This window comes from Orcinus orca, chromosome 10 (assembly GCF_937001465.1).
Source record: "Orcinus orca chromosome 10, mOrcOrc1.1, whole genome shotgun sequence".
In the NCBI taxonomy this organism is placed as follows: Eukaryota; Metazoa; Chordata; class Mammalia; order Artiodactyla; family Delphinidae; genus Orcinus; species Orcinus orca.
In genome coordinates, this window is record NC_064568.1 from 47,081,228 (window position 1) to 47,100,629 (window position 19,402).

At 44.5% G+C, this 19,402-nt stretch overlaps 1 protein-coding gene across 5 annotated transcripts; it reads left to right on the forward strand.

Annotated features, from left to right (window-relative positions):
• Positions 1–4,408: 4,408 nt before the first annotated feature.
• ZNF502 (zinc finger protein 502) lies at positions 4,409–15,066 on the forward strand. 5 transcript variants are annotated; one of them, XM_049693650.1, is made up of 4 exons: positions 4,410–4,895; positions 10,687–10,800; positions 10,904–10,969; positions 11,647–15,066. In XM_049693650.1, the coding sequence occupies exon 4, from the start codon at positions 11,775–11,777 to the stop codon at positions 13,209–13,211; it is 1,437 nt and encodes a 478-aa protein (XP_049549607.1). In that variant the 5' UTR covers positions 4,410–4,895; positions 10,687–10,800; positions 10,904–10,969; positions 11,647–11,774; the 3' UTR covers positions 13,212–15,066. The 5 variants fall into 5 exon arrangements, with proteins under 5 accessions (XP_033257989.1, XP_049549607.1, XP_049549608.1 ...); XM_033402098.2 differs by lacking the exon at positions 10,904–10,969 and having other exon boundaries at positions 4,409–4,895; XM_033402100.2 differs by lacking the exon at positions 4,410–4,895 and having other exon boundaries at positions 4,911–10,800.
• The last annotated feature ends 4,336 nt before the right edge of the window (positions 15,067–19,402 follow it).

Consider the following 19,402-nt stretch of genomic DNA (forward strand, 5'->3'; position numbering starts at 1 on the left):
CTCACCAGCCCAGCCAGCTTCCCAGTCAATTTCCTCACCTGCCCAGCCAGCGTCACAGGGTGGTGAGCTTCAAGGAGACGGGGCCAGGACGAGGCTGTGAACTGTCAGTCATGTCGCACTGCTGTGATCATTAGTCAGGCTGAGCTCCCTGTCCAAGAAGAGAAGGTGTGCTCTTTGGGAGGGATGCTTTTGTGACTGTATGGGGCCCACATCCCCTGCTGGAGATGAATCTTCAGCATATGCCTCTTTTTTTTTGGCTGTGCTGGGTCTTCATTGCTGCGTGTGGGCTATCTCTAGTTGCGGCAAGCGGGGTCTACTCTTCGTTACGGTGAACGAGCTTCTCATTGCGATGGCTTCTCATTGCAGAGCACGGGCTCTAGGCGCACGGGCTTCAGTAGTTGTGGCACGCAGGCTCAGTAGTTGTGGCTCGCGGGCTGTAGAGCACAGGCTCAGTAGCAGTAGTTGTGGCACACGGGCTTAGTTGCTCTGCGGTATGTGGGATCTTCCCGGACCAGGGCTCAAACCTGTGTGCCCTGCATTGGCAGGTGGATTCTTAACCACTGCGCCACCAGGGAAGTCCCTCCTCTTGGCAGATTTGAGGGCAGGAATTATGCCTAGCCAGCACTGTGTCCTCACGGAGACCTGCACCAATGCACCAGGTTAGGAAGGCTGTAGGCATCGTAGGATTCAGCTGTGGCCCTGCAAAACCTCATAGCCTCATTGGGAAGATAAAATGGACAGATGGGAAAGAGAAAGCTAATTCACAAAAAAATATGAAGTCATTTGTCAAAGCAGTGGGGATGGATAGCCGAGGTGGTTGAGGAGACAGGAGGGGGGCAGTCACTGGGAGCTTGGGGAGGGGCAGACCAAGACTCCCTGAGGCAGGTGCGACCTGAGCCAGTCCCAGATGATGGATGGCTGGGTGGCTGGGCAGTTGTGGTAGACAGGAGTAGAAGGACAAGTATTGACTGCTCCGGGCCATGAGGAAGACGAGAGAAAAGAAACAGTCAAGAAATCTTTTTTAGGGAGCATGAATATGACCAGAAAGTTCAGGGAAGCCGAGAAGGGGGTTAGGGAATGGGAGATAAGACCACAGTGAGGTCTCAGGCTGGACTGAGGTAGACCCTGGCCACCTCTACCCTCCAAACTGTTCTTTGCTCTTCGAGAATGTGTTCAAAAACATTTTGACCAGGTATCACTCTTTCCCGGTGTTGGGCTTGAGTCTTCCCTCCCTGGCTCTCCCAGTCCCAAAGGGAGGAAACTGGACTGCTCCACTAAGGAGCTTCCTTGGCGGTTTTTTTTGTTGTTGTTGTTTTTTAAAATAAATTTATTTTATTTATTTATTTTTGGTTGCATTGGGTCTCCGTTGCTGCGCAGGGGCTTTCTCTAGTTGTGGTGAGCGGGGGCTACTCTTCATTGCGGTACGCGGGCTTCTCATTGCGGTGGCTTCTCTTGTTGTGGAGCACGGGCTCTAGGCGCGCAGGCTTCAGCAGTTGTGGCACACGGGCTTAGTTGCTCTGTGGCACTTGGGATCTTCCCTGACCAGGGCTCAAACCCATGTCGCCTGCATTGGCAGGTGGATTCTTAACCACTGCGCCACCAGAGAAGCCCTTCCTTGGCATTTTGATGCTCCCCTGCTTCTGCAGCCCTCCTGGAAGCAAAGGCCGAGTTCCGTCTCCTGGACCTCCTTGAGTGGGTCTTCTTTCCTTTTCTATTTCCTGTAGATGTGGGGTGAAAAGGGGCAGAGTGTGTCCATCCCCACCGATTTGGAGGGTCGGCCACTCTGTTCTCTCTTCCCACCTAGACTAAGCTTGTAGGCTGTGAGGCTGGGGATCCACACCTCTGTACACCACCTCCCTGCCCCACTGCCAATCCCAGTGCCTGGCTTTGCCCACAGCAGGCCCTTGACCCTGCCTACCTCGTAGCTCCCTGCTCCCCTGCCCTACCTGATTGCATGGACCCCTCAGTTCCCTCTCAGGAGTTTTCATCCTGCCTCTCTCTCGCTGGCAAGGGGGATGTGCTCAAGCTCCTTGACTCCTAGGACCCCATAGTCCACATCCAAGCCCTTCTCTGACCTTCACTTGCTGCTTTGGCCAGTTCCCAAGACATCCCGTGTGTCCCCTCCTGTTTTGGCAGTCTTTACATCTGCAGGCTTGGTCCTCCCTGGGCACAACATCTCTGGTGACAGAGCCATCTCCGCCTCTTCCCCAGAATGCAAGCTTTCCTTTACTGCCCTTTCTTTCTTTTTTTTTTTTCTTCCTCTGCCCATACTCTGAAACCATGGTGCGTGTATAGAAAAATTATGAATTTAAGTACTCTACTCCCTCACTCCTGATGTTTCAGGAAGCTCACTGGTGTAACACTTGAATCTTCTCTCTGACCCCACACTCACTCTTGCCCTAGGGCAAAAAGGGATTGGATTTGATTGATGACTTTGGAAAAGAAGTGGACTGTGTGAAAGCCAGCCCTCCTCCTTCCTACCCTTAGGGTCCAGTTTTTCCACAGAGACCATGTGTCTGCCCTGTTCTTCTTTGCTGCAGGTGTTACAGGGGCAAACCCATGGTTGCCCAGCACTGTGTCCCTGGGTGCTTAGTGCTGTCTAATCCTGGGATTCGGTGCTAGTAACCTCACTTGCCTGCAACTATAAGGCACATTCAACAATATCAGCTTTTCAGTAATAAAGATAATATATTGGTCTTTGCATATCTTATTTGTCAACTGAGCAGAGAATTTTACTAATAGCTAACACTTACCTAGCTAACACTTTATGGACATTAAATTTTTTAATTCTAAAAACATCATGAAATAGGTACTAGCATTAACCTATTCTACAGATAGGAAAACTGAGGCACAGAGAGGTCAAGTAACTGCTTGTGACAGAGGCAGGATTTCACCTCAGCAGTCTGGCCCCAGTGCTATGTTGATTCTTTACGTTTATTTATTTATTTATTTTGGCCATGCCCCATGGCTTGCAGGATCTTAGTTCCCCAAACCCAGGCCCTCAACAGTGAAAGCACGGACTCCTAACCACTGGACCACCAGGGAGTTCCCCCATGTTGCTTCTTTAAAGAGAGAAGTCATTTATTGGGTTTCCTCAAATCCCAATATAGTCTCTTTTACCTGTCTAGAATATAAAGCTGATTCTCCTTTTCTTTTTGCTATATATGGTTTGTTTTTATCTTCTATGCCTTGCTCAGATAGTGAGACCAAAGTTGAAAAGGAGGATTTGATTCTAGAGCAAACTGAAAGGAGAATTCTTTGAAAGACTCCAGGGAGAGATTCCAGAGGTCTGTGCATTGGGGAAGCCAGAGAAGAGGGGAGCAGGACAGCAGGGCATTCTGAACAGCCTGCAGACAAGTAAGTGAGGAGAGACTTGTTAATGAACTTTTTTCAATGGTAATTTTTAATTCAAAGGGAATTCAATTCAGGAATATATTGATTTAAAGTACGTAGAATCTTTATATGACTGATGCTACAGATAGACTTGTGGATAGATGGGTGCCTTAACTCTGCTCTTTTCACCTCTTTTCAAGTACCTCTCTTGTGAATGAGTGTGTGTTTTCATTTTATTCTGAAAAAGTAGAAGGCCCATGAAAGACCAGTTATTGATATATCTTTATCCCAGAGGGAGTGTTATTCTACTTCCTTGCATGGTGCATTTCCAATCTTGTTTCCTTTTTATCAGGGGGTATATGAAAGTTAAACAAACAAAACACTTCTTGCCCCCAGCAAAAATCTCTCCACGTGTACTGAGTGTGGCAAGCCCTTCAGCCAGAGCTCCACTCTCATGGTCCACCAGAGAATGCACACGGGAGAAGTTGTGTGGGTGCGGGGAGTGTGGGAAGGCCTTCACGTGCAGCTCCCACCTGATCTGCGCCAGAGGGTGCACACTGGGGTGAAGCCCTACGTGTGCCCTGAGTGCTGCAAGGCCTTCAGCTGAAGCCCTTGCCTCCTGGTGCACCCGCAGAGCCACACAGGCAAGAAGACCTATTGCCACACCCAGTGCAGGAAGGCCTTGGGCCAGAGCTCCCATCTCGTCTGCCACCAGACCACTCACCCCCAGAAGAAGCACCAGGCCGGCCTCCCTGGTCAGAGCCCAGAGTTGAGGTCAAGGTTCATAATCAGGAGCTATTTTTAGCACATGGAATGTACTACTCCCTTGCTGAGATGGTCCATTCTTTTTTTTTTTAAATAAATTTATTTATTTATTTTATTGGCTGCCTTGGGTCTTTGTTGCTACGCACGGGCTTTTCTCTAGTTGCGGCGAGCGGGGGCTACTCTTCGTTGCGGTGCGTGGGCTTCTCATTGGGTGGCTTCTCTTGTTGCAGAGAACAGGCTCTAGGCGCGTGGGCTTCAGTAGTTGTGGCACGTGGTCTCGGGAGTTGTGGCTCGCGGGCTCTAGAGCACAGACTCAGTAGTTTTAGCGCACGGACTTAGTTGCTCCGTGGCATGTGGGATCTTCTCCGACCAGGACTCGAACCCACGTCCCCTGCATTGGCAGGTGGATTCTTAACCACTGCGCCAACAGGGAAGCCCGAGATGGCCCATTCTGACTCCCACTTAGCACTCTTTCCAACCCTAACGCCCCCATCTACAGGTTTCCCCAGACATGAGGTGGTCACTGTGTTCCGGGTGAAGGCAGTCTTTCATGGGACGTCAGGCACGCCACTGGGCTTGGAGGGAAACCAGGCCCCAATCGCCTTCTATGAGGCCCCTATCGAGAGGCTCCTCCCGATTCCTAGAGAGGCAAGCGAGGGCTGCTCTTCGGGGTCGCTGATGACGCACTACCGGCCGCGCTGCTGTTCTACCGGTCCGGGCGGGTGAGCCTGCGCCTTGGGTTTCCGTGTACCTGCGAGACCGTGGTCGCCGCCCGCTGGGAGCCGCGGGACATCACGGTGAGCGGGCGGGGCCCAAGGGAGGGGAAGGCAGCGGCTCCGGGTGCGTCTCGCCTGTGGCGGCGGCCCAGGTTTATGTAGCAAGCCCGCCCGGGCCTCGTTCTCCCCGGGTTGCTGCCTGCACGGCGGCTCCGAACTCCCGGCGGCCCGGCCCGGCTTGCAGCTTCAACCCTGCACTCACCAGGGCCTGGCACAGAGGACACGCCTAAGAAGATGGTGGAGTGAATAAATGAATGAATGAATGATGATTGAGTGATGGATAAATGATCAAGACCTAGGACCCGTGTTCGGAAATGAAATCCTGGGGCCAGAGTTCTCGGTCTGGATACCAGGTACTTCCCCCAACCAGTCCTGCAACTCAAACTTTTTTAAGGGACCGACTTAAGAGCAGAAGGCAAATAGTGTAAAGCGCACTAGCTAAGGAGTCTCGAGACCTGGGTTATAGTTACCCACGATAGAGCCGGTTTCTTGATCTTTATAAAGTTGGACTATCACTACCTTCTTTTCTCTCTAAAGCTCAGTTGATAGCATGTACATGATAGCACGTATGGAAATGTTAACGTCTAACAACAAAAATTTACTATCCATTACTTGCCAAATATTACACAGGGTTTAGAGGCGGGGCTACAGGATGAGTGACCTCAGAGCCTGCCAAATGGGAAGACGCTTCCACTGTAGTGCTGGAAGATATATGTGTGAGCAGATTTCTGTGGTAATGTTTTAAAACACATTTATTTGGCACTTAACGTGTACCAGGCACTGTTTTAAGCAGTTGCGCTAATTTATTTAGCTTTCACAGCAACGTATTATCTAGTTTTTAGTGAGGAAATTGAGGTACGAGAGAACAGGTAACTTATCCGAGGACACATTGCTACTGAATGACCCAAGGCTGCAGAAGAGATAGATCCAGTGTGCTGCTGCAGCCTAGAAGAATACGTTACTTGGGGCCAACAGGCAAATCAAGAAGGGCTTCAGAGAAGAGTACATTTAAGTGTGGTCTTATTGAAGGAATTGTAGTTTCAAATTCTTGGAAAACCCCACCTGGCTTCCCCAGAATCCTTCTAGAGGGATAGGGAAGTGGCAGCAGGGAGAAAGCTTACAAGGCATGAGGAGGAAGCCAGATCCCTCTTAGTTTAGCAAGATGAGGATGGAGATATATATGTCCGTTCACCATAATACCCGTTTTCCCCAAATCTGGATTCAGATAGATCTTTTCAGCATCTTAAAATCACCAATAGATTATTCCACATTATGTTTTTGTGGAAGCACCTATACATCCTATTCTGGGCAACTCAGAGGCCAGGGGGACAGCAGACTGTGGCTCATGTGCTAAATTTTGGTCTACCACCTGTTTTTGTTAAAAAAAGTTTATTGAAACACAACCAAGATCACTTGTTTACATATTGTCTAGTTCTGTTTTCAAACTACAAAGGCAAGGTTTGCTAACTTTTGGCGTAGACAAACAGCTCAGATGATCCACGACTGGAGGACAGTGGTTGTCACCAACCTGTCCTTCTCAAACATAATAATGCCTAACCCCTGTTGAGTGCCTGATATGTGGCAGATATCTTTATAAATGCTTTACGTGAATTAATTAACTCATTTAGGGAATTATCTGGTGGTCCAGTGGTTAGGACTCTGAGCTTTCACGGCTGAGGGCCTGCGTTCAATCCCTGGGGTCAGGGAACTAAGATCTCACAAGCTGTGCGGCACAGCCAAAAAAAAAAAAAAAAAAAAATTTAGGGGTTTCACAGAACGTTGGAGCTGGAAGGACTCGTGGATATTATCTAATTTGTCACCTTTTTCAGATAAATAGCCTGCTCTTGTGGGCTGTGGCAGAGCATAGTTTCCTGAGTCCCAGCCCAGTCCACTTTGCCACTTTGATCCTATTTTGAAAGGGAAACCAATACCATATCCATTAGGTGTGGCATTAAAAAGAAAGGTTTTCTTTTGGGGGTGTGCTTAAACCCCTGAGTGAGATCTCTCATTTTTAAATGTTTTAGTGACTATAAAAGTAATTCGTGTTTATTGCAGGAAAAATGAAATATGTAGAAGGATATAAAGGACAAAATAAAGTAACCCATTAAATGACCTAGAGATCAGTTGTTGACATTTTAGTGGGTTTTCCTCTGTCCTTTTTTATGTGTGTGTTTTGTATATATCTGTGTAGCAATAATAGTTTCTGTTTATTGAATGCTTACTTTAGTACTGGTATATATGTGCATTTTTTTTGTTTCAGTGTTTTGTAGTCTCCTGTTTTAACATATTGTATTTTCTCATGAATATTCTTTGAAAACATGACTCTTAATAGTTTCATAATCTATCATATTGATATGCCATCAATGTTTACTTGCCTGTATTTTTACAGTTATAGTAACAATGTGATCTTTGTACATAAATCTCTGTGCTTATCTCTGATTATATTTTTTTCACTTGTTTTCTGTGATTACAGAGTTATTTACTTATTTCTACAGGAAAACTTTCAAACATTGCAAAAAGAAAGGCCTTAAAACAAAAGTTTACCATAATCTTATTCCTCAAGATGATCATGGCTAACAAATTGATAGATATTCTGAGAGATTTAAGTTTTTTAAAAACAAGGCAAAATATAGATAATTGAAGAAATTTGGAAAATAGAAGAGAAAATCATTCATAATTTATATCACCATAGTGGTGATTACCTTTCCTTCTTGATCTTATTCATATGTATATTTTAACATACATATATTGTATTTGAAATTTTAATATCCTGTGTTTTTTTTCACATTTGCCTATAAGTATTTTTCCACATTGTCACATATTTTCATTTTCAATTATCTGATGTCTGTATAATTTCCACCAAGTGGAAGTACCATACTTTGCTAAATTGCTGAGCCTCAGTGTCCATCAACAGAAAAATTGTGTTTTCCAACAACATTTCAGGGGATTTTTTTTTTTTTTTTACAGGTAACAAAAGAATTCAGCTTGGGTTTTTTTCTCCCACTCTGGGAGGTTCCTTCTCTATGAAAAAGTTCTAACAGTAGAATTACTAGGTTAAATAATATAGGCATTTTTATGACATACTGATGACTGAGGATATTCTGAGATCCATTGCAGGTGTTGTATATAGTACAGATTGAGAATTTTGTCCTGACTTTCTGTACCTACAAAATGGTGATCGTGGTGTCCCAACTGCCACTCAGCCTACAACTTTAAGACCTAATACACTGGGTTGGCCAAAAAGTTCATTCGCGTTTTTCTGTAACATCTTACGAACAAACTTTTTGGCCAACCCAGTATATTGCCAGTTAGCTCTAGAAAGATGGTACCAGTTTACATTCCCACCAGTGGTGTGTGAGAAGCTCTCGTTCCCTGTACCTTTGCCCGTTTTGAGTTTTAGCATTAAAGAGAGAGTTTCCAACTTGATATAAAAATTGATTCTTCATTCTTTCAGTTCTCATTTCTTTGATTACCAGTGAGGTGAAACTTTGTTTTGATATGTCTATTGGCCTTTTGTAATTCTTGGTGTATTTGTTGTACTTTGCATTTTTCTATCAGTTCATCTTTTTTCTTTACTCGTTAATAGGAAGTCTTTTATTTATCAGGTCTATCTACTCCTTGATGTATAAATCAAAAATACATTTTTTAACCCTTTACTGGGTTTTGGTTTATTTTGGCATGTTGTGTGAGGTAGGAATCTCACTAAGTGTTTTTTCCAGATACTTAAGCAACAGTCCCAACATAAATTGTGAGTAATCAATTTTTTTCTGATTAGAAATGCCAATTTTTATCATATATTAAATTAGTTTACTTATTTCTCTTAGGGATTAGGAATCTCTAAAATTAAAAACCAGAGTTAAACCTCCTTATAAATGTGTAAACTCCCTGTTGAGGTTTCCTAGCTACACTCTTTTGATGATTTTATCTGTTACCCCCAGAATTTCAGTTACCTTTTTTATGACAAAAACTCTAAATCCAAGTTTTCAGTCCACACCTCTGTCCTCTGTTCCATATATGTATGCCTGATATTTCAAACTGAATGTATCTTTTTCCTCCTCAAACCAGTGTTACCACTCTCACTAAAGGTCACTGTCATCTCTGAAGCCCCAAACCAGCAAATTATCATTAACTTCTCCTTCTCCCTCACATCTCGCTCCAGTAGTCATCCTGTCCTGTTGTTTTTGTCTCTTAGTCATCCAAGTCCCCTTATTGGATTGCTGAAGCAACCTCCCAAGGGATCCTGCAGCCTTCACCTTGCCTCCTACCTTCCACCCCTTGTACATGCTTTGCTCTATGAGCAAAAGGATAAGTTGTGTGTGTGTGTGTGTAGTAGAAGATCTAATCATGTCACATATTTTTCAAACCTTTTCCAATACTTTTTATGGCTTTTTGCTCGCTTTAGGGTAAATTCCTTAAAGTGATTTGCAGGGTTGTATTTGCTTGCCCTGGACTTCATGTCTTATTTCTAGTGCCTAATACTTTGGCCTTACTAGATCTCTTTCATTCTTCCAAAGTATGGGGCTTGATTCCTTTTGTATATTCTGTTTCACCTCGCTAGTATCTTCTTTTCCCTCTTCACCTGTCTAATTCTTATTTATCTCTTCTTATCTTATCTATTCTTATTTATCTTCTTATCTCTATCCCAGATTAGATTAGGTCCCCTCTGCTCTGCATTCTACAGGACCCAATATTTCTCCTTTTATAATTCCCTTATTTGTAACTACTGGTGTTAGTGTCTTTGTTGAGCTGTGACATAAGCTCTGGGTAGGCGGGGGCATTTCTGACTTTTTTTCCATTGTCTAGCTCTGATTATAGCCAAACCCCACCCTACTTCATGAGTCTCTGTAGGATTCTGCAGTGGGTCCACTTTATGTCCCTGCTATGGAAGAGGATCAGGAAATCCCAGATAGGATCCTCTTAAACCTCTAAAACTCAACACCGAGGCACAGACCTTGATGAGAAGTCCACAGTGCCAGCCTTATTATATACTTCACCAGACATCCTATTCCTCCATGCCTTCTGAGCTCTTGATTATGGTAAACCATCTCTCTACCTTCTGTTTTTCTTGAAATAATGCTTCCAATTCTACTTCTCACTTCAGGGTTATATGGAGAGACATTTTTGGATGAACAGTTATGATTTTGACTTTCCCAAAACCAGAAACTCTCTATACTATTTTTGCAACTCTTTGTAAGTCAAAAATTATTTCACAGAGTGTTTTTGTTTTTTCAACTGCAGCCTACACTCTTATATTGAGCTATGCCTGAAGAAAAGATTTTGAATTGATAAGACATCTTGAAGAAAGGACAATCAGCATATCTCTAGGTTGTATCAAATAGAAATCCCTAATTACTATCCAACTCCTTGACATATAGGGGAGGTGGGTGAATCAGACTTAATGCATTAGCCTTGCTATGAGGCCATTTCCCAACACAACATTTGACTATATTAATTGACTTTTCATATAGATTATTGTATAGTGGAAAGAGTGTACTAATTGACATGGATATTCCCATTCACTTCATAGTTATTTTTATCTTTGTAAATAACATTCTGATTTATTTCTCAAGTACTTGAGTGTTTGCTAATATGTCAGTCTGTCTGGCTGCCACTTCTTGGACAGCTGACAAATGGAGTGTTAACCTAGAAAGCTGGAAGCCACCCCTGACTCTTGGTGATGCAGGCACGTTGCTGTCCTGACAGGTTTTGTGTGAGTTACCAGATAGTATCCTTAGGCAACAGCTCTATCTCGTTTTTCTGTTTACTGGGACAGTGATATCCCCTCCCCCACCTTTTTTTCCTCTATGAGCAGGGCTCCCAGTTTTTCAACCTTGAAGTCTTTTACAGTCAAAGCAAAGTGAAGATTTGTGGATGTTGAATATGCAAGGAGCTGAAAAGAGAGAGATTGAAAGAGAGATTTGTCCAGGTGAGTAAGCAAGGGATCACCAGTGGAAGAAACAGGAGGGCTTTGGAAATTTTACAAGAAAAACTGAATGAAGCTCAGGAGAGCAAATTACCCTCTCTTTTAGGAATGCTGGGGTGAATGTGAGTGAGCATCTATTGAGTGAGCATCTCTTGAGGCCAGCTTTTCCCTGGTACTCATTTGATCTCATTTCCACTATTTTGCACTTTTACATTCTCCCATTCTCCACTCTTTGAATACAAACCATCCATGTTTCTTGTCTTGCCCGAATCTTAGTCTGTTATTGTTTGTTTTTTTCCCTTTATCTCCCTGGTCTCTGATTCTGTCACTTCCTTGGTGTCTGCGGCTACTCATTTATCATTAATGGTGATCACCTTACCCTGATGCAGATCTCTTTCACCAGTTGTAACTCTGAATCACTTGCCCCACTTGCTCTTTTTTTTTTTTTTTGGCTGTGTTGGGTCTTTGTTGCTGCACACGGGCTTTCTCTAGTTGCAGTGAGCAGGGACTACTCTTCATTGCAGTGCATGGGCTCTAAGCATGCGGGCTTCAGTAGTTGTGGCACAGGGGCTCAGTAGTTGTGGCTTTCAGGCTCAGTAATTGTGGCACACGGGCTTAGTTGCTGCACGGCATGTGGGATCTTCCCGGACCAGGGCTTGAACCCGTGTCCCCTGCATTGGCAGGCAGATTCTTAACCACTGTGCCACCGGGGAAGTCCTACCCCCACTTGCTCTTATTGGCCATTACTAATAGGCCATTACTGAGACCTGTCAAAGTTAGGTCCCTATAAGTTCAGGGGCTTGCACTCTGCCTTGCACAAGAGATACTCACTGTGGTGGTTTTTTTCAGGTTGGGTGAACAAGCCTGCTGCAGAGCAGGATGGCTCTGAAATTGATTTGCCAGGGATAGCATCAAAGAGATCCCAAGAGGATGAATACCAGGATTCTACATTTGAAGAAAAATATGTATGTGAGAGCATGAAGGAAAACCCTCCCAGAGAGGTCTCTGGACCATGCCTTTTCCAAGAAGGTTTTGGGGGAATAGCTTTCATCCACAAGGAAGCACCTCCAGAAATGATTAGACAAGAATATAATTTTGAGAGAAGCCTGCTTTTGACCTCAAGCCTTGTTACACATCTCAGGGTTTCTACAGAAGAGAGCCTACATCAGTGGGAGACAAGTAGCATATACACCAATGAGATTTCAGACCAAAGTAAATGTCCGATCTTCTCTACACAGAAAAAATCTTGGAAATGTAGTGAATGTGGAAAAACTTTTAATCAGAGCTCATCCTTTACCCAGCATCAGAGAACTCATACGAGACCCTACACATGTGAGGAATGTGGGAAAACTTTTAGTCGTAGCTCATTCCTTGTTCGACATCAAAGAATTCACACCGGAGTGAAACCATATGGATGTGAGCAGTGTGGGAAAACATTTCGATGTCGATCATTTCTTACTCAGCATCAGAGAATCCACACTGGAGAGAAACCGTATAAATGTAATGACTGTGGGAATTCCTTCCGCAATCATTCACATCTCACTGAACACCAAAGAATTCACACTGGAGAGAAACCTTATAAATGTAATAGATGTGGGAAGGCATTCAGTCAGAACACACACCTCATTCATCATCAGAGAATTCACACTGGTGAGAAACCTTATTTATGCAATGAATGTGGCTCTTCGTTTCGCAAACACTCAAATCTTACACAACATCAGAGAATTCACACTGGGGAAAAGCCCTATAAATGTGTTGAATGTGGGAAGACTTTCCATACAAAGGCAAACCTCTCTCAGCATCAGAGAATTCATACTGGAGAGAAACCCTATAAATGTAAAGAATGTGGGAAAGCGTTTTGTCAGAGCCCATCCCTTATTAAACACCAGCGAATTCATACTGGAGAAAAACCCTATAAGTGTAAGGAATGTGGCAAAGCTTTTGCTCAGAGCACCCCACTCACTAAACATCAGAGAATTCATACAGGGGAAAGACCGTACAAATGCAGTGAGTGTGGTAAAGCTTTCATTCAGAGCATTTGCCTTATTCGGCATCAGAGAAGCCACACCGGAGAAAAACCCTATAAATGCAATGAATGTGGGAAGGGCTTTAACCAGAATACCTGCCTCACTCAGCATATGAGAATTCATACTGGAGAGAAGCCCTATAAATGTCAAGAATGTGGGAAAGCCTTTGCTCACAACACGTCTCTTACTGAACATCATAGAACTCACACTGGTGAGAAGCTCTATAAGTGTAGTGAGTGTGAGAAAACCTTCCGCAAGTATGCACACCTTAGTGAACATTACAGGATTCACACTGGTGAGAAGCCTTATGAATGCTTTGAATGTGGAAAATTCTTCAGACATAGTTCAGTCCTTTTCAGACATCAGAAACTTCACAGTGGTGAATAAACCTGGCATTCAGGTTATGACAGTTCTCTAGAGACAGTGACTAGGAATCTGGCTGGGGAAGAGGGACAGGAAGAGTTCCTAGAGGAAAGGATAAAGGAGCCTTGGATACTGCACTCAGGAGGGTATTTTGAGAAATGGAGGTGGGAGCTTGGAGAATGCAGAGCCTACTCCAGGTGGGCATCTGGGAATACAGGGTAGGAAAGAAGTTCCTACTTTTCACAGAAATCCTTGCTCTTTGCCATTCCTTTGTCTCCATGGCATTCTCATACCTGGAGATGCCATTTAAGTTAGCACTGTGTTTCCCTTATTACACCCCTGCTTCACCCTCCCAACTTGTCACCTGTGTTCACTGGTCATAGGCTGAGGTGCTTTTCCAAATTGATTGTCGGTGTGAAAGTGGCAGCAGCTCTGAGGTAGTGCTGAGTAGCCTGCAGATGCCTGAGGCCGCTCTGACTATGCCACCGTGGGGAGGCTGCCCATCTGTGGAGGCGTTCCCGTGAAGGGGAGATAGAAACAAGTGAAAACAGAATCCTTAGTCATTCATCTATTCAGCAAATAAGGGGATATGTGGCAAGAGCTGGGTTGATTGCTACAGAAAAATTGGTGAAGAAGGCTTTTATCAGGGTGAGGGAGCGCTTCCTGATCCTTTCAAGCTGGAGGGTGACTTGGGGCTAAGAAGGAAATAAGAGATCAAGAGAGACTTCTCTTGAATGATGTCAGTTTGTGGAAAGGAAGTCAGATCTGCTCAGAGGAAGCAGAGAGGAAGACCTCTTTCCCAGAGGAATATTATCTTACCCAGAAAGAAAATGGTTTGTGCTAGACTGCTAGTGCTAAGAAGCCTCAGAGCAGGAAACCTGCCTGTGACTGAGCAAGCTACCCACATATCCCTGTCCTAGACTAGGGCATACACCTGTCTCTTGTAAGTTTGGCTGGGACACTAGTGCACAGGGACCGGGGAGAGGGGCCCACTAGGATTAACAAAGTGGGACTTGGTTTGTTAGCCTTTAGAGAGGAGAAAGCATTAGTGATGAAGTGGTCACCATAATGGGGATGGCTAGGTTTTGTGTAATCATGGCATTGGTGGCTCTAACCATGGATTCATTAGATCTCAGATATTTCTGTTTTTATTGGGCCTCTTTTTCCAGGATATTTATCATTCCCTGCGGATTAGGAGTATCTAGGGAAACACTTCTCGTGGGATGAATTTGGAAAGAATTCTAGAGAGAATTACCTCTTTTTCAAATCCCTGAAAATTGAGATAACATGGTTTGCCATGACTGATGGTATTTTATTCTTTTGAGAGAAAGGAAGGACATGTTTCCCCTTTATTTCCCCATTCTCTTTCATGTTTTTAACTGCTACCCAGAGATTCAGCTCTGGAAGATTAAGTGATCTTAAATTAGCCTTTGACTAGTATTTGAAATAGTTTCTATGCTCTGAAGCTTATATAGTTTTTAAAATATGACTGTTTAAAAACTAAAGTAAGTTAATTCTGGAATGGTTATTTGGAACTCAGCATCGATTTCTTTTTTTTTTCCAGAGCAAGTATCTTACAAGCATTGGTTTGAGCAATTAATTACCAATAATGGGAATGTGGCAGAAATAACATATTTTCCCTCTTCAGCTGTAAAGATTATGTTCTCAAATCTGCCGTAGGACAATTCATAATTAAGTAAATTAATATCTTATGGGCAAAAATAACCCTATGAAAACTTTACATTTTATGCTCATGGAAAAAAAATATAGTCTACTGAAAGCAAATGTCAATGTATTTTTTTTCTAAATGAAAAAAACCACTAAACTCATTGCTAGCATGTAGTAAATGTTCAATAAATTTTTATTTGTTGAATTAATATATTTTAGTCAAACTTTGCCCACCAAAAACTTTAGGAACTTCCTGATATTTAGAGTAATATTTATATGCTACCATCTTTGGAGTCTTGAGTGGTGATTAGAGAGGAAAGGGAGAATTTTCTTGAGGAAGAAATGTGTTGTAGTTTATGTTATGACAGGGCCGAAAGTAAGCTCATCACACGAGATGAATTGTGCCGAAGCACAGCAGTAGAGGGCTGCCGCTCGCCCAGGCAGAACAGCGCCGTCTGTCCTGCTGTGGTAGCTTTTATTAAAGCATTATCTAGGTTTACACTTTAAGACTTGTTTTCTTAACATTTCAGAAATGCCAAAGCAGCAACCTATGTTTTTATTAATTATACAAGGAATAATAGGCTTTCTTGAAAATATGCCGTGCTTCGTCCTTGAGCACAAAAGCAGCACGAAGTTCCCACCACTCTGATTATACTGAGGACATCTCATGTATCAGTGCCCAAAGCACTCAATGCTTCTTCGCAGGCCCCCGGTTTGCCGGGGGCGGGGGGGGGGGGCTCAAAGCATTCAGGACTGTTCACAGCTCTGGCTTATTCGCATGCCCCCGGTTTGCCGGGGGGGGCTCAAAGCAATCAGGACTGTTTGCAGTTCTGGCTTATTCGCCAGCCCCCAGTTTGCTGGGGGTGGGGGGGCTCATGGGTCACGTCTCCTTTCCATGTCCTCGGTTATTCCACTACAGAAATGGGAAAACCTTAGGGGTGAAAGATGCCTAAGTTGATGTTAGAAAGATTTTCTAAAATGGAGTGGAGAACGTGGATTAAGTGGAGTTTTTAATCCTCAGGTTAAGAGTGTCCAGTACCATTTTTACTTCCTGGAGAAGCAGGAAGGAAAGGAACGTATCATCTTTACTCTCATCCTATATTCTCACCCTTGCAATATTTGCTCCTGATTTTCTCTCAGTTGCTGGCCCACCATATACCTAGCCACTTCAGCTTGGCCCCAAGTCTAGGAATTGTCCTCTTCCTCAGCCTTCCCTCGTCATATCCAATCAACAACTATATCCTGTTGACATTACGTAACTCCTAAGTCTGGAAGCCATCTCTACTGCTGCTGCTTTATTCCAGCTCCCTGGTTTATTTCCTAGGCGATTTTTATGTTTTCCCAACCAGTCTTGCAGTTTCTTGCCCCACTAGGCCATCTTTCACATTTCTTCTGGGCGGTCTTTGCAAGACACAACTGTGGCAGCTATGTTGTTCTCTCTCTGAATAAAGTGCTAGCCTCAATGGGCATCTGAGGCTCCTCATCTGGCCCAGGCCCCCTTTGCCATTCTCAGAGGACATTCCTTGCATGTTCTGTTCCATAGTGCAAGTTCCTGTGACTCATCATCTCTGGACTCTACTTTGGCACCTTTGCACATACTGTTTTCTATGGCCTATTTGCCTTCCTTGCTTCTGCTTGCCTGGGAGGCTCCCATTTGTCACTTATGAATGTGCTCAGGCAACATCTCTTCAAAGCTGTTTCTGACCTCACATATTTTTGTATTATTTCTGTGTTTTGTAACTTCATCATTTCATGTATCATGTTAGGTTGTAATGGCTAGTTTACAGATCTTTCTCTTTCCACTGAACTGTCAGCTCCATCAGGGCAGGAGCCATGTGAAATTTATTCATCTTTGTATCCTCAGTCTCTGGCATTTCGTAGGTACGCAATAAATATTTGTTGAGCTCAACTAAAATCAAGTCAGACATTTCTCCATGCCCACCTACAGGTCGTGACTTAGGTCCACAGTTATCAGCAGAAAGGAGGTATACATGAGTATACCTGAGCAGAAAGGTGAATACATGAATGTGTCATGAAGTGTTTGCCAGAAGCAAGAATTCTGCACCTTCCTCCAAGGTACAGCGTGTGTGGTCCACTCTGATACTTTTTCTTATGAGATCCTACAGAGAGGATCTCATAAGAAAAAGTAATATGTAGCAAAGAATTTTTTTGGTTTTGTTACAAATTAGGCATTTAAATGTCCCATCATAGTTTAACAAAGTGCTTTCAGATATACTGATGTCAGGGTCAATAGGAAGAGGAAAATCCATGCAGGTGTAGAAGCACAGCTATGTCAACTGGAATATCCATGAAATAAGAGAGACAGGAGCTGAGCAGTGATGCTGGCCTGGCAGGAGAGCAGTTGAGCTGGAAACCCCAACATGGAAGCTTATGTCATTCCTTGGGCTCTGGAATGATAAAGAATTAGAAAGTGTTGCTTATGTTCAGTGTGCCGAAATGTAATTTGTGACTTAAGAAGGACACGGGATGAGGCCACATGAGATCCTCAAAACGACAGAAGGGAAAACAGAAAGATGGTTGGACTTGCGCAAGGTCACACACCTAGTCTCATGTAAAACTGAAACTCCAGTGTCCTTTCTTTCCCCTCAGATTTCTCTTTACTGGTTGTAATTCTGCTCCATGACGCCTCTTTACTTGTGTCTGTTAGGCCCTACTCCTGAGAATGGGAGAAGCTCACTTTAGATCAAGAAGCTTTTTGGCCCACAGTATAAGACCTTACTGCATGTAAGTGAGGGTGAGAAATAAGTTGATTTTACATTTTGACCCCATCTTTCTTTCCACATAATGCAGAAGTCTAGTCTTGACCCGGGGTAGCTCTAGTTTCACTCTCTTGCAGCTGCTCTCTAGAGCAGGGCTAGGATCATTTTAGTTTTGTGGAATATTTTTGGTGTCCATTCCTCCAATCCATTTTCCACCTCTCATTGAAAAATCTCAACCCAAATTGCAGTTAAGCCCCAGATTCCTGTTTCTAACCTGCTCTGCCTAGGGTACCCCACTCCAGGGTTAGTTTCCACCCAGCGGAGCCTGCTGATTTAGAGATTCTTTGAAGCCTAAAAGTTGGGAAATGAGTAGGCCTAGGCTCTGTGGTATGTGGGACGTTAGGTCTATGGAAGAAGAACCTGCTATCTTGCTGAGACTGTGACATTGGGTAAAAAGAAAGGCAAGCCCAACATTGTTCCCTGGCATGTCAGCTAACAGTTCTACAAAGGGTCCCCTTTTAGCTGAAGATGGTTAGTGATGGTTTCAGTCTGGCATCTCCACTCCTGTTTTCAGCATCCTAAATGGATTCCATTTTGGGAAAACAGTCCATCTGGAAATTTGAGCAGGTAACTGCTGCATCTCATTCATTTATTAATTGTTTACTGAGAGCCTACTCACACTAGGGATATGATGGTAAGCAGACAGCCCTATTTTCCTGAGCTTGCAGATCAGTGGGAATGCCTGGAAGTAGGTCAGGTGCCGCATTGCCCATGCCTTCATCCCTGGGATACATTTGTCAGGATGAGCCCTTATGCGCAAATATTCCTTAATGAGGATCAGCAGGATCTAAAGTTTCCCAAAAGGGGGGCAGGGGTGCTACCTGGAAGGCTTGAAACGTCCTGGAAGCCAATTCAGTCAATGGGGGACTGGAGCTGGGATTTGGGGAACATGATAGGACGAACATTTATTGAGCATTTTTCAAGTACCAGAAATTCTTGGTAATTTACACGAGTTAGCCTCATTTAATCCTCACAACCCTGTGAAACTTGGTATCATTAAGGAGTGCGCACAGAGGGGTAAAGTAACGCCCAAGTTCACACACTGAGAATCTGAGCTCTTGTCTTTTGGCTGATTGTTGAACAAAGATCCGGAAGGGTGTTTGCGGTTCCTCTGAGGAAGCCAATTATCCAGCAGGTGAGAATGTGTATAAGAGTGTTCTATAAACTTTGGGAAAACCTTTAGAAGACCTCCAAAGGACCGTGACCTGGAAAAGAGTTTTTAGGAAGATCAGTGTGGTCGAATTGCTGGGTGAATTAACCTGGAGTAAGAGCTCCCTGTGGCGTACCCCAGTCTCACTGATGGATTTGCTACTGTTTCTGAGCCGGGGAGGAAGCCCCCTGCCCTCCTAGGGAGACAGCTGCGGTTGCTGGCGCGGCGCAGACTGGTGACGTCATGGCGGCCCAGAGCGCCCAGGAAGAGCTGTGCGGGCGGCCCAGGAGCGCGCAGATGACAGAGGGTGGAGAGGTGTGGCCGACGGCGCCGCGGGGAGCGCGTGGTGAGCGGAGTAGGCCGTACCCGGCTGCGGCTGGTTCCAGGAGGAACCCAGTCGGCCGCAGCGCCTCTTCATTCCGGCCGAGCAGGGCCCTTTGGAGCGGAGGCCCGGGGACCGGGACCGGCTCCCCTGAAGAGGGAGGGGCGAAGGCTGTCCCAGAGCCCTGGTCTGGGAGTTGGGAGGCTGGGGTTGCATTTGCATGTACTTGAGCCAGCGAACCCCTAAGTTCCGTTTTCTGTGTTCCAGAAGCGAATACTATTCCTCGCTTTGCCAC

Bases quoted from the DNA above. Each gene is read 5' to 3' on its own strand.
- ZNF502 (XM_033402098.2), top strand. From the start codon at position 10,746: ATGTTGAATATGCAAGGAGCTGAAAAGAGAGAGATTGAAAGAGAGATT. The intron at 10,801-11,646 runs GTGAGTAAGCAA...GGTTTTTTTCAG, and splicing joins TGAAAGAGAGATTTGTCCAG to GTTGGGTGAACAAGCCTGCT.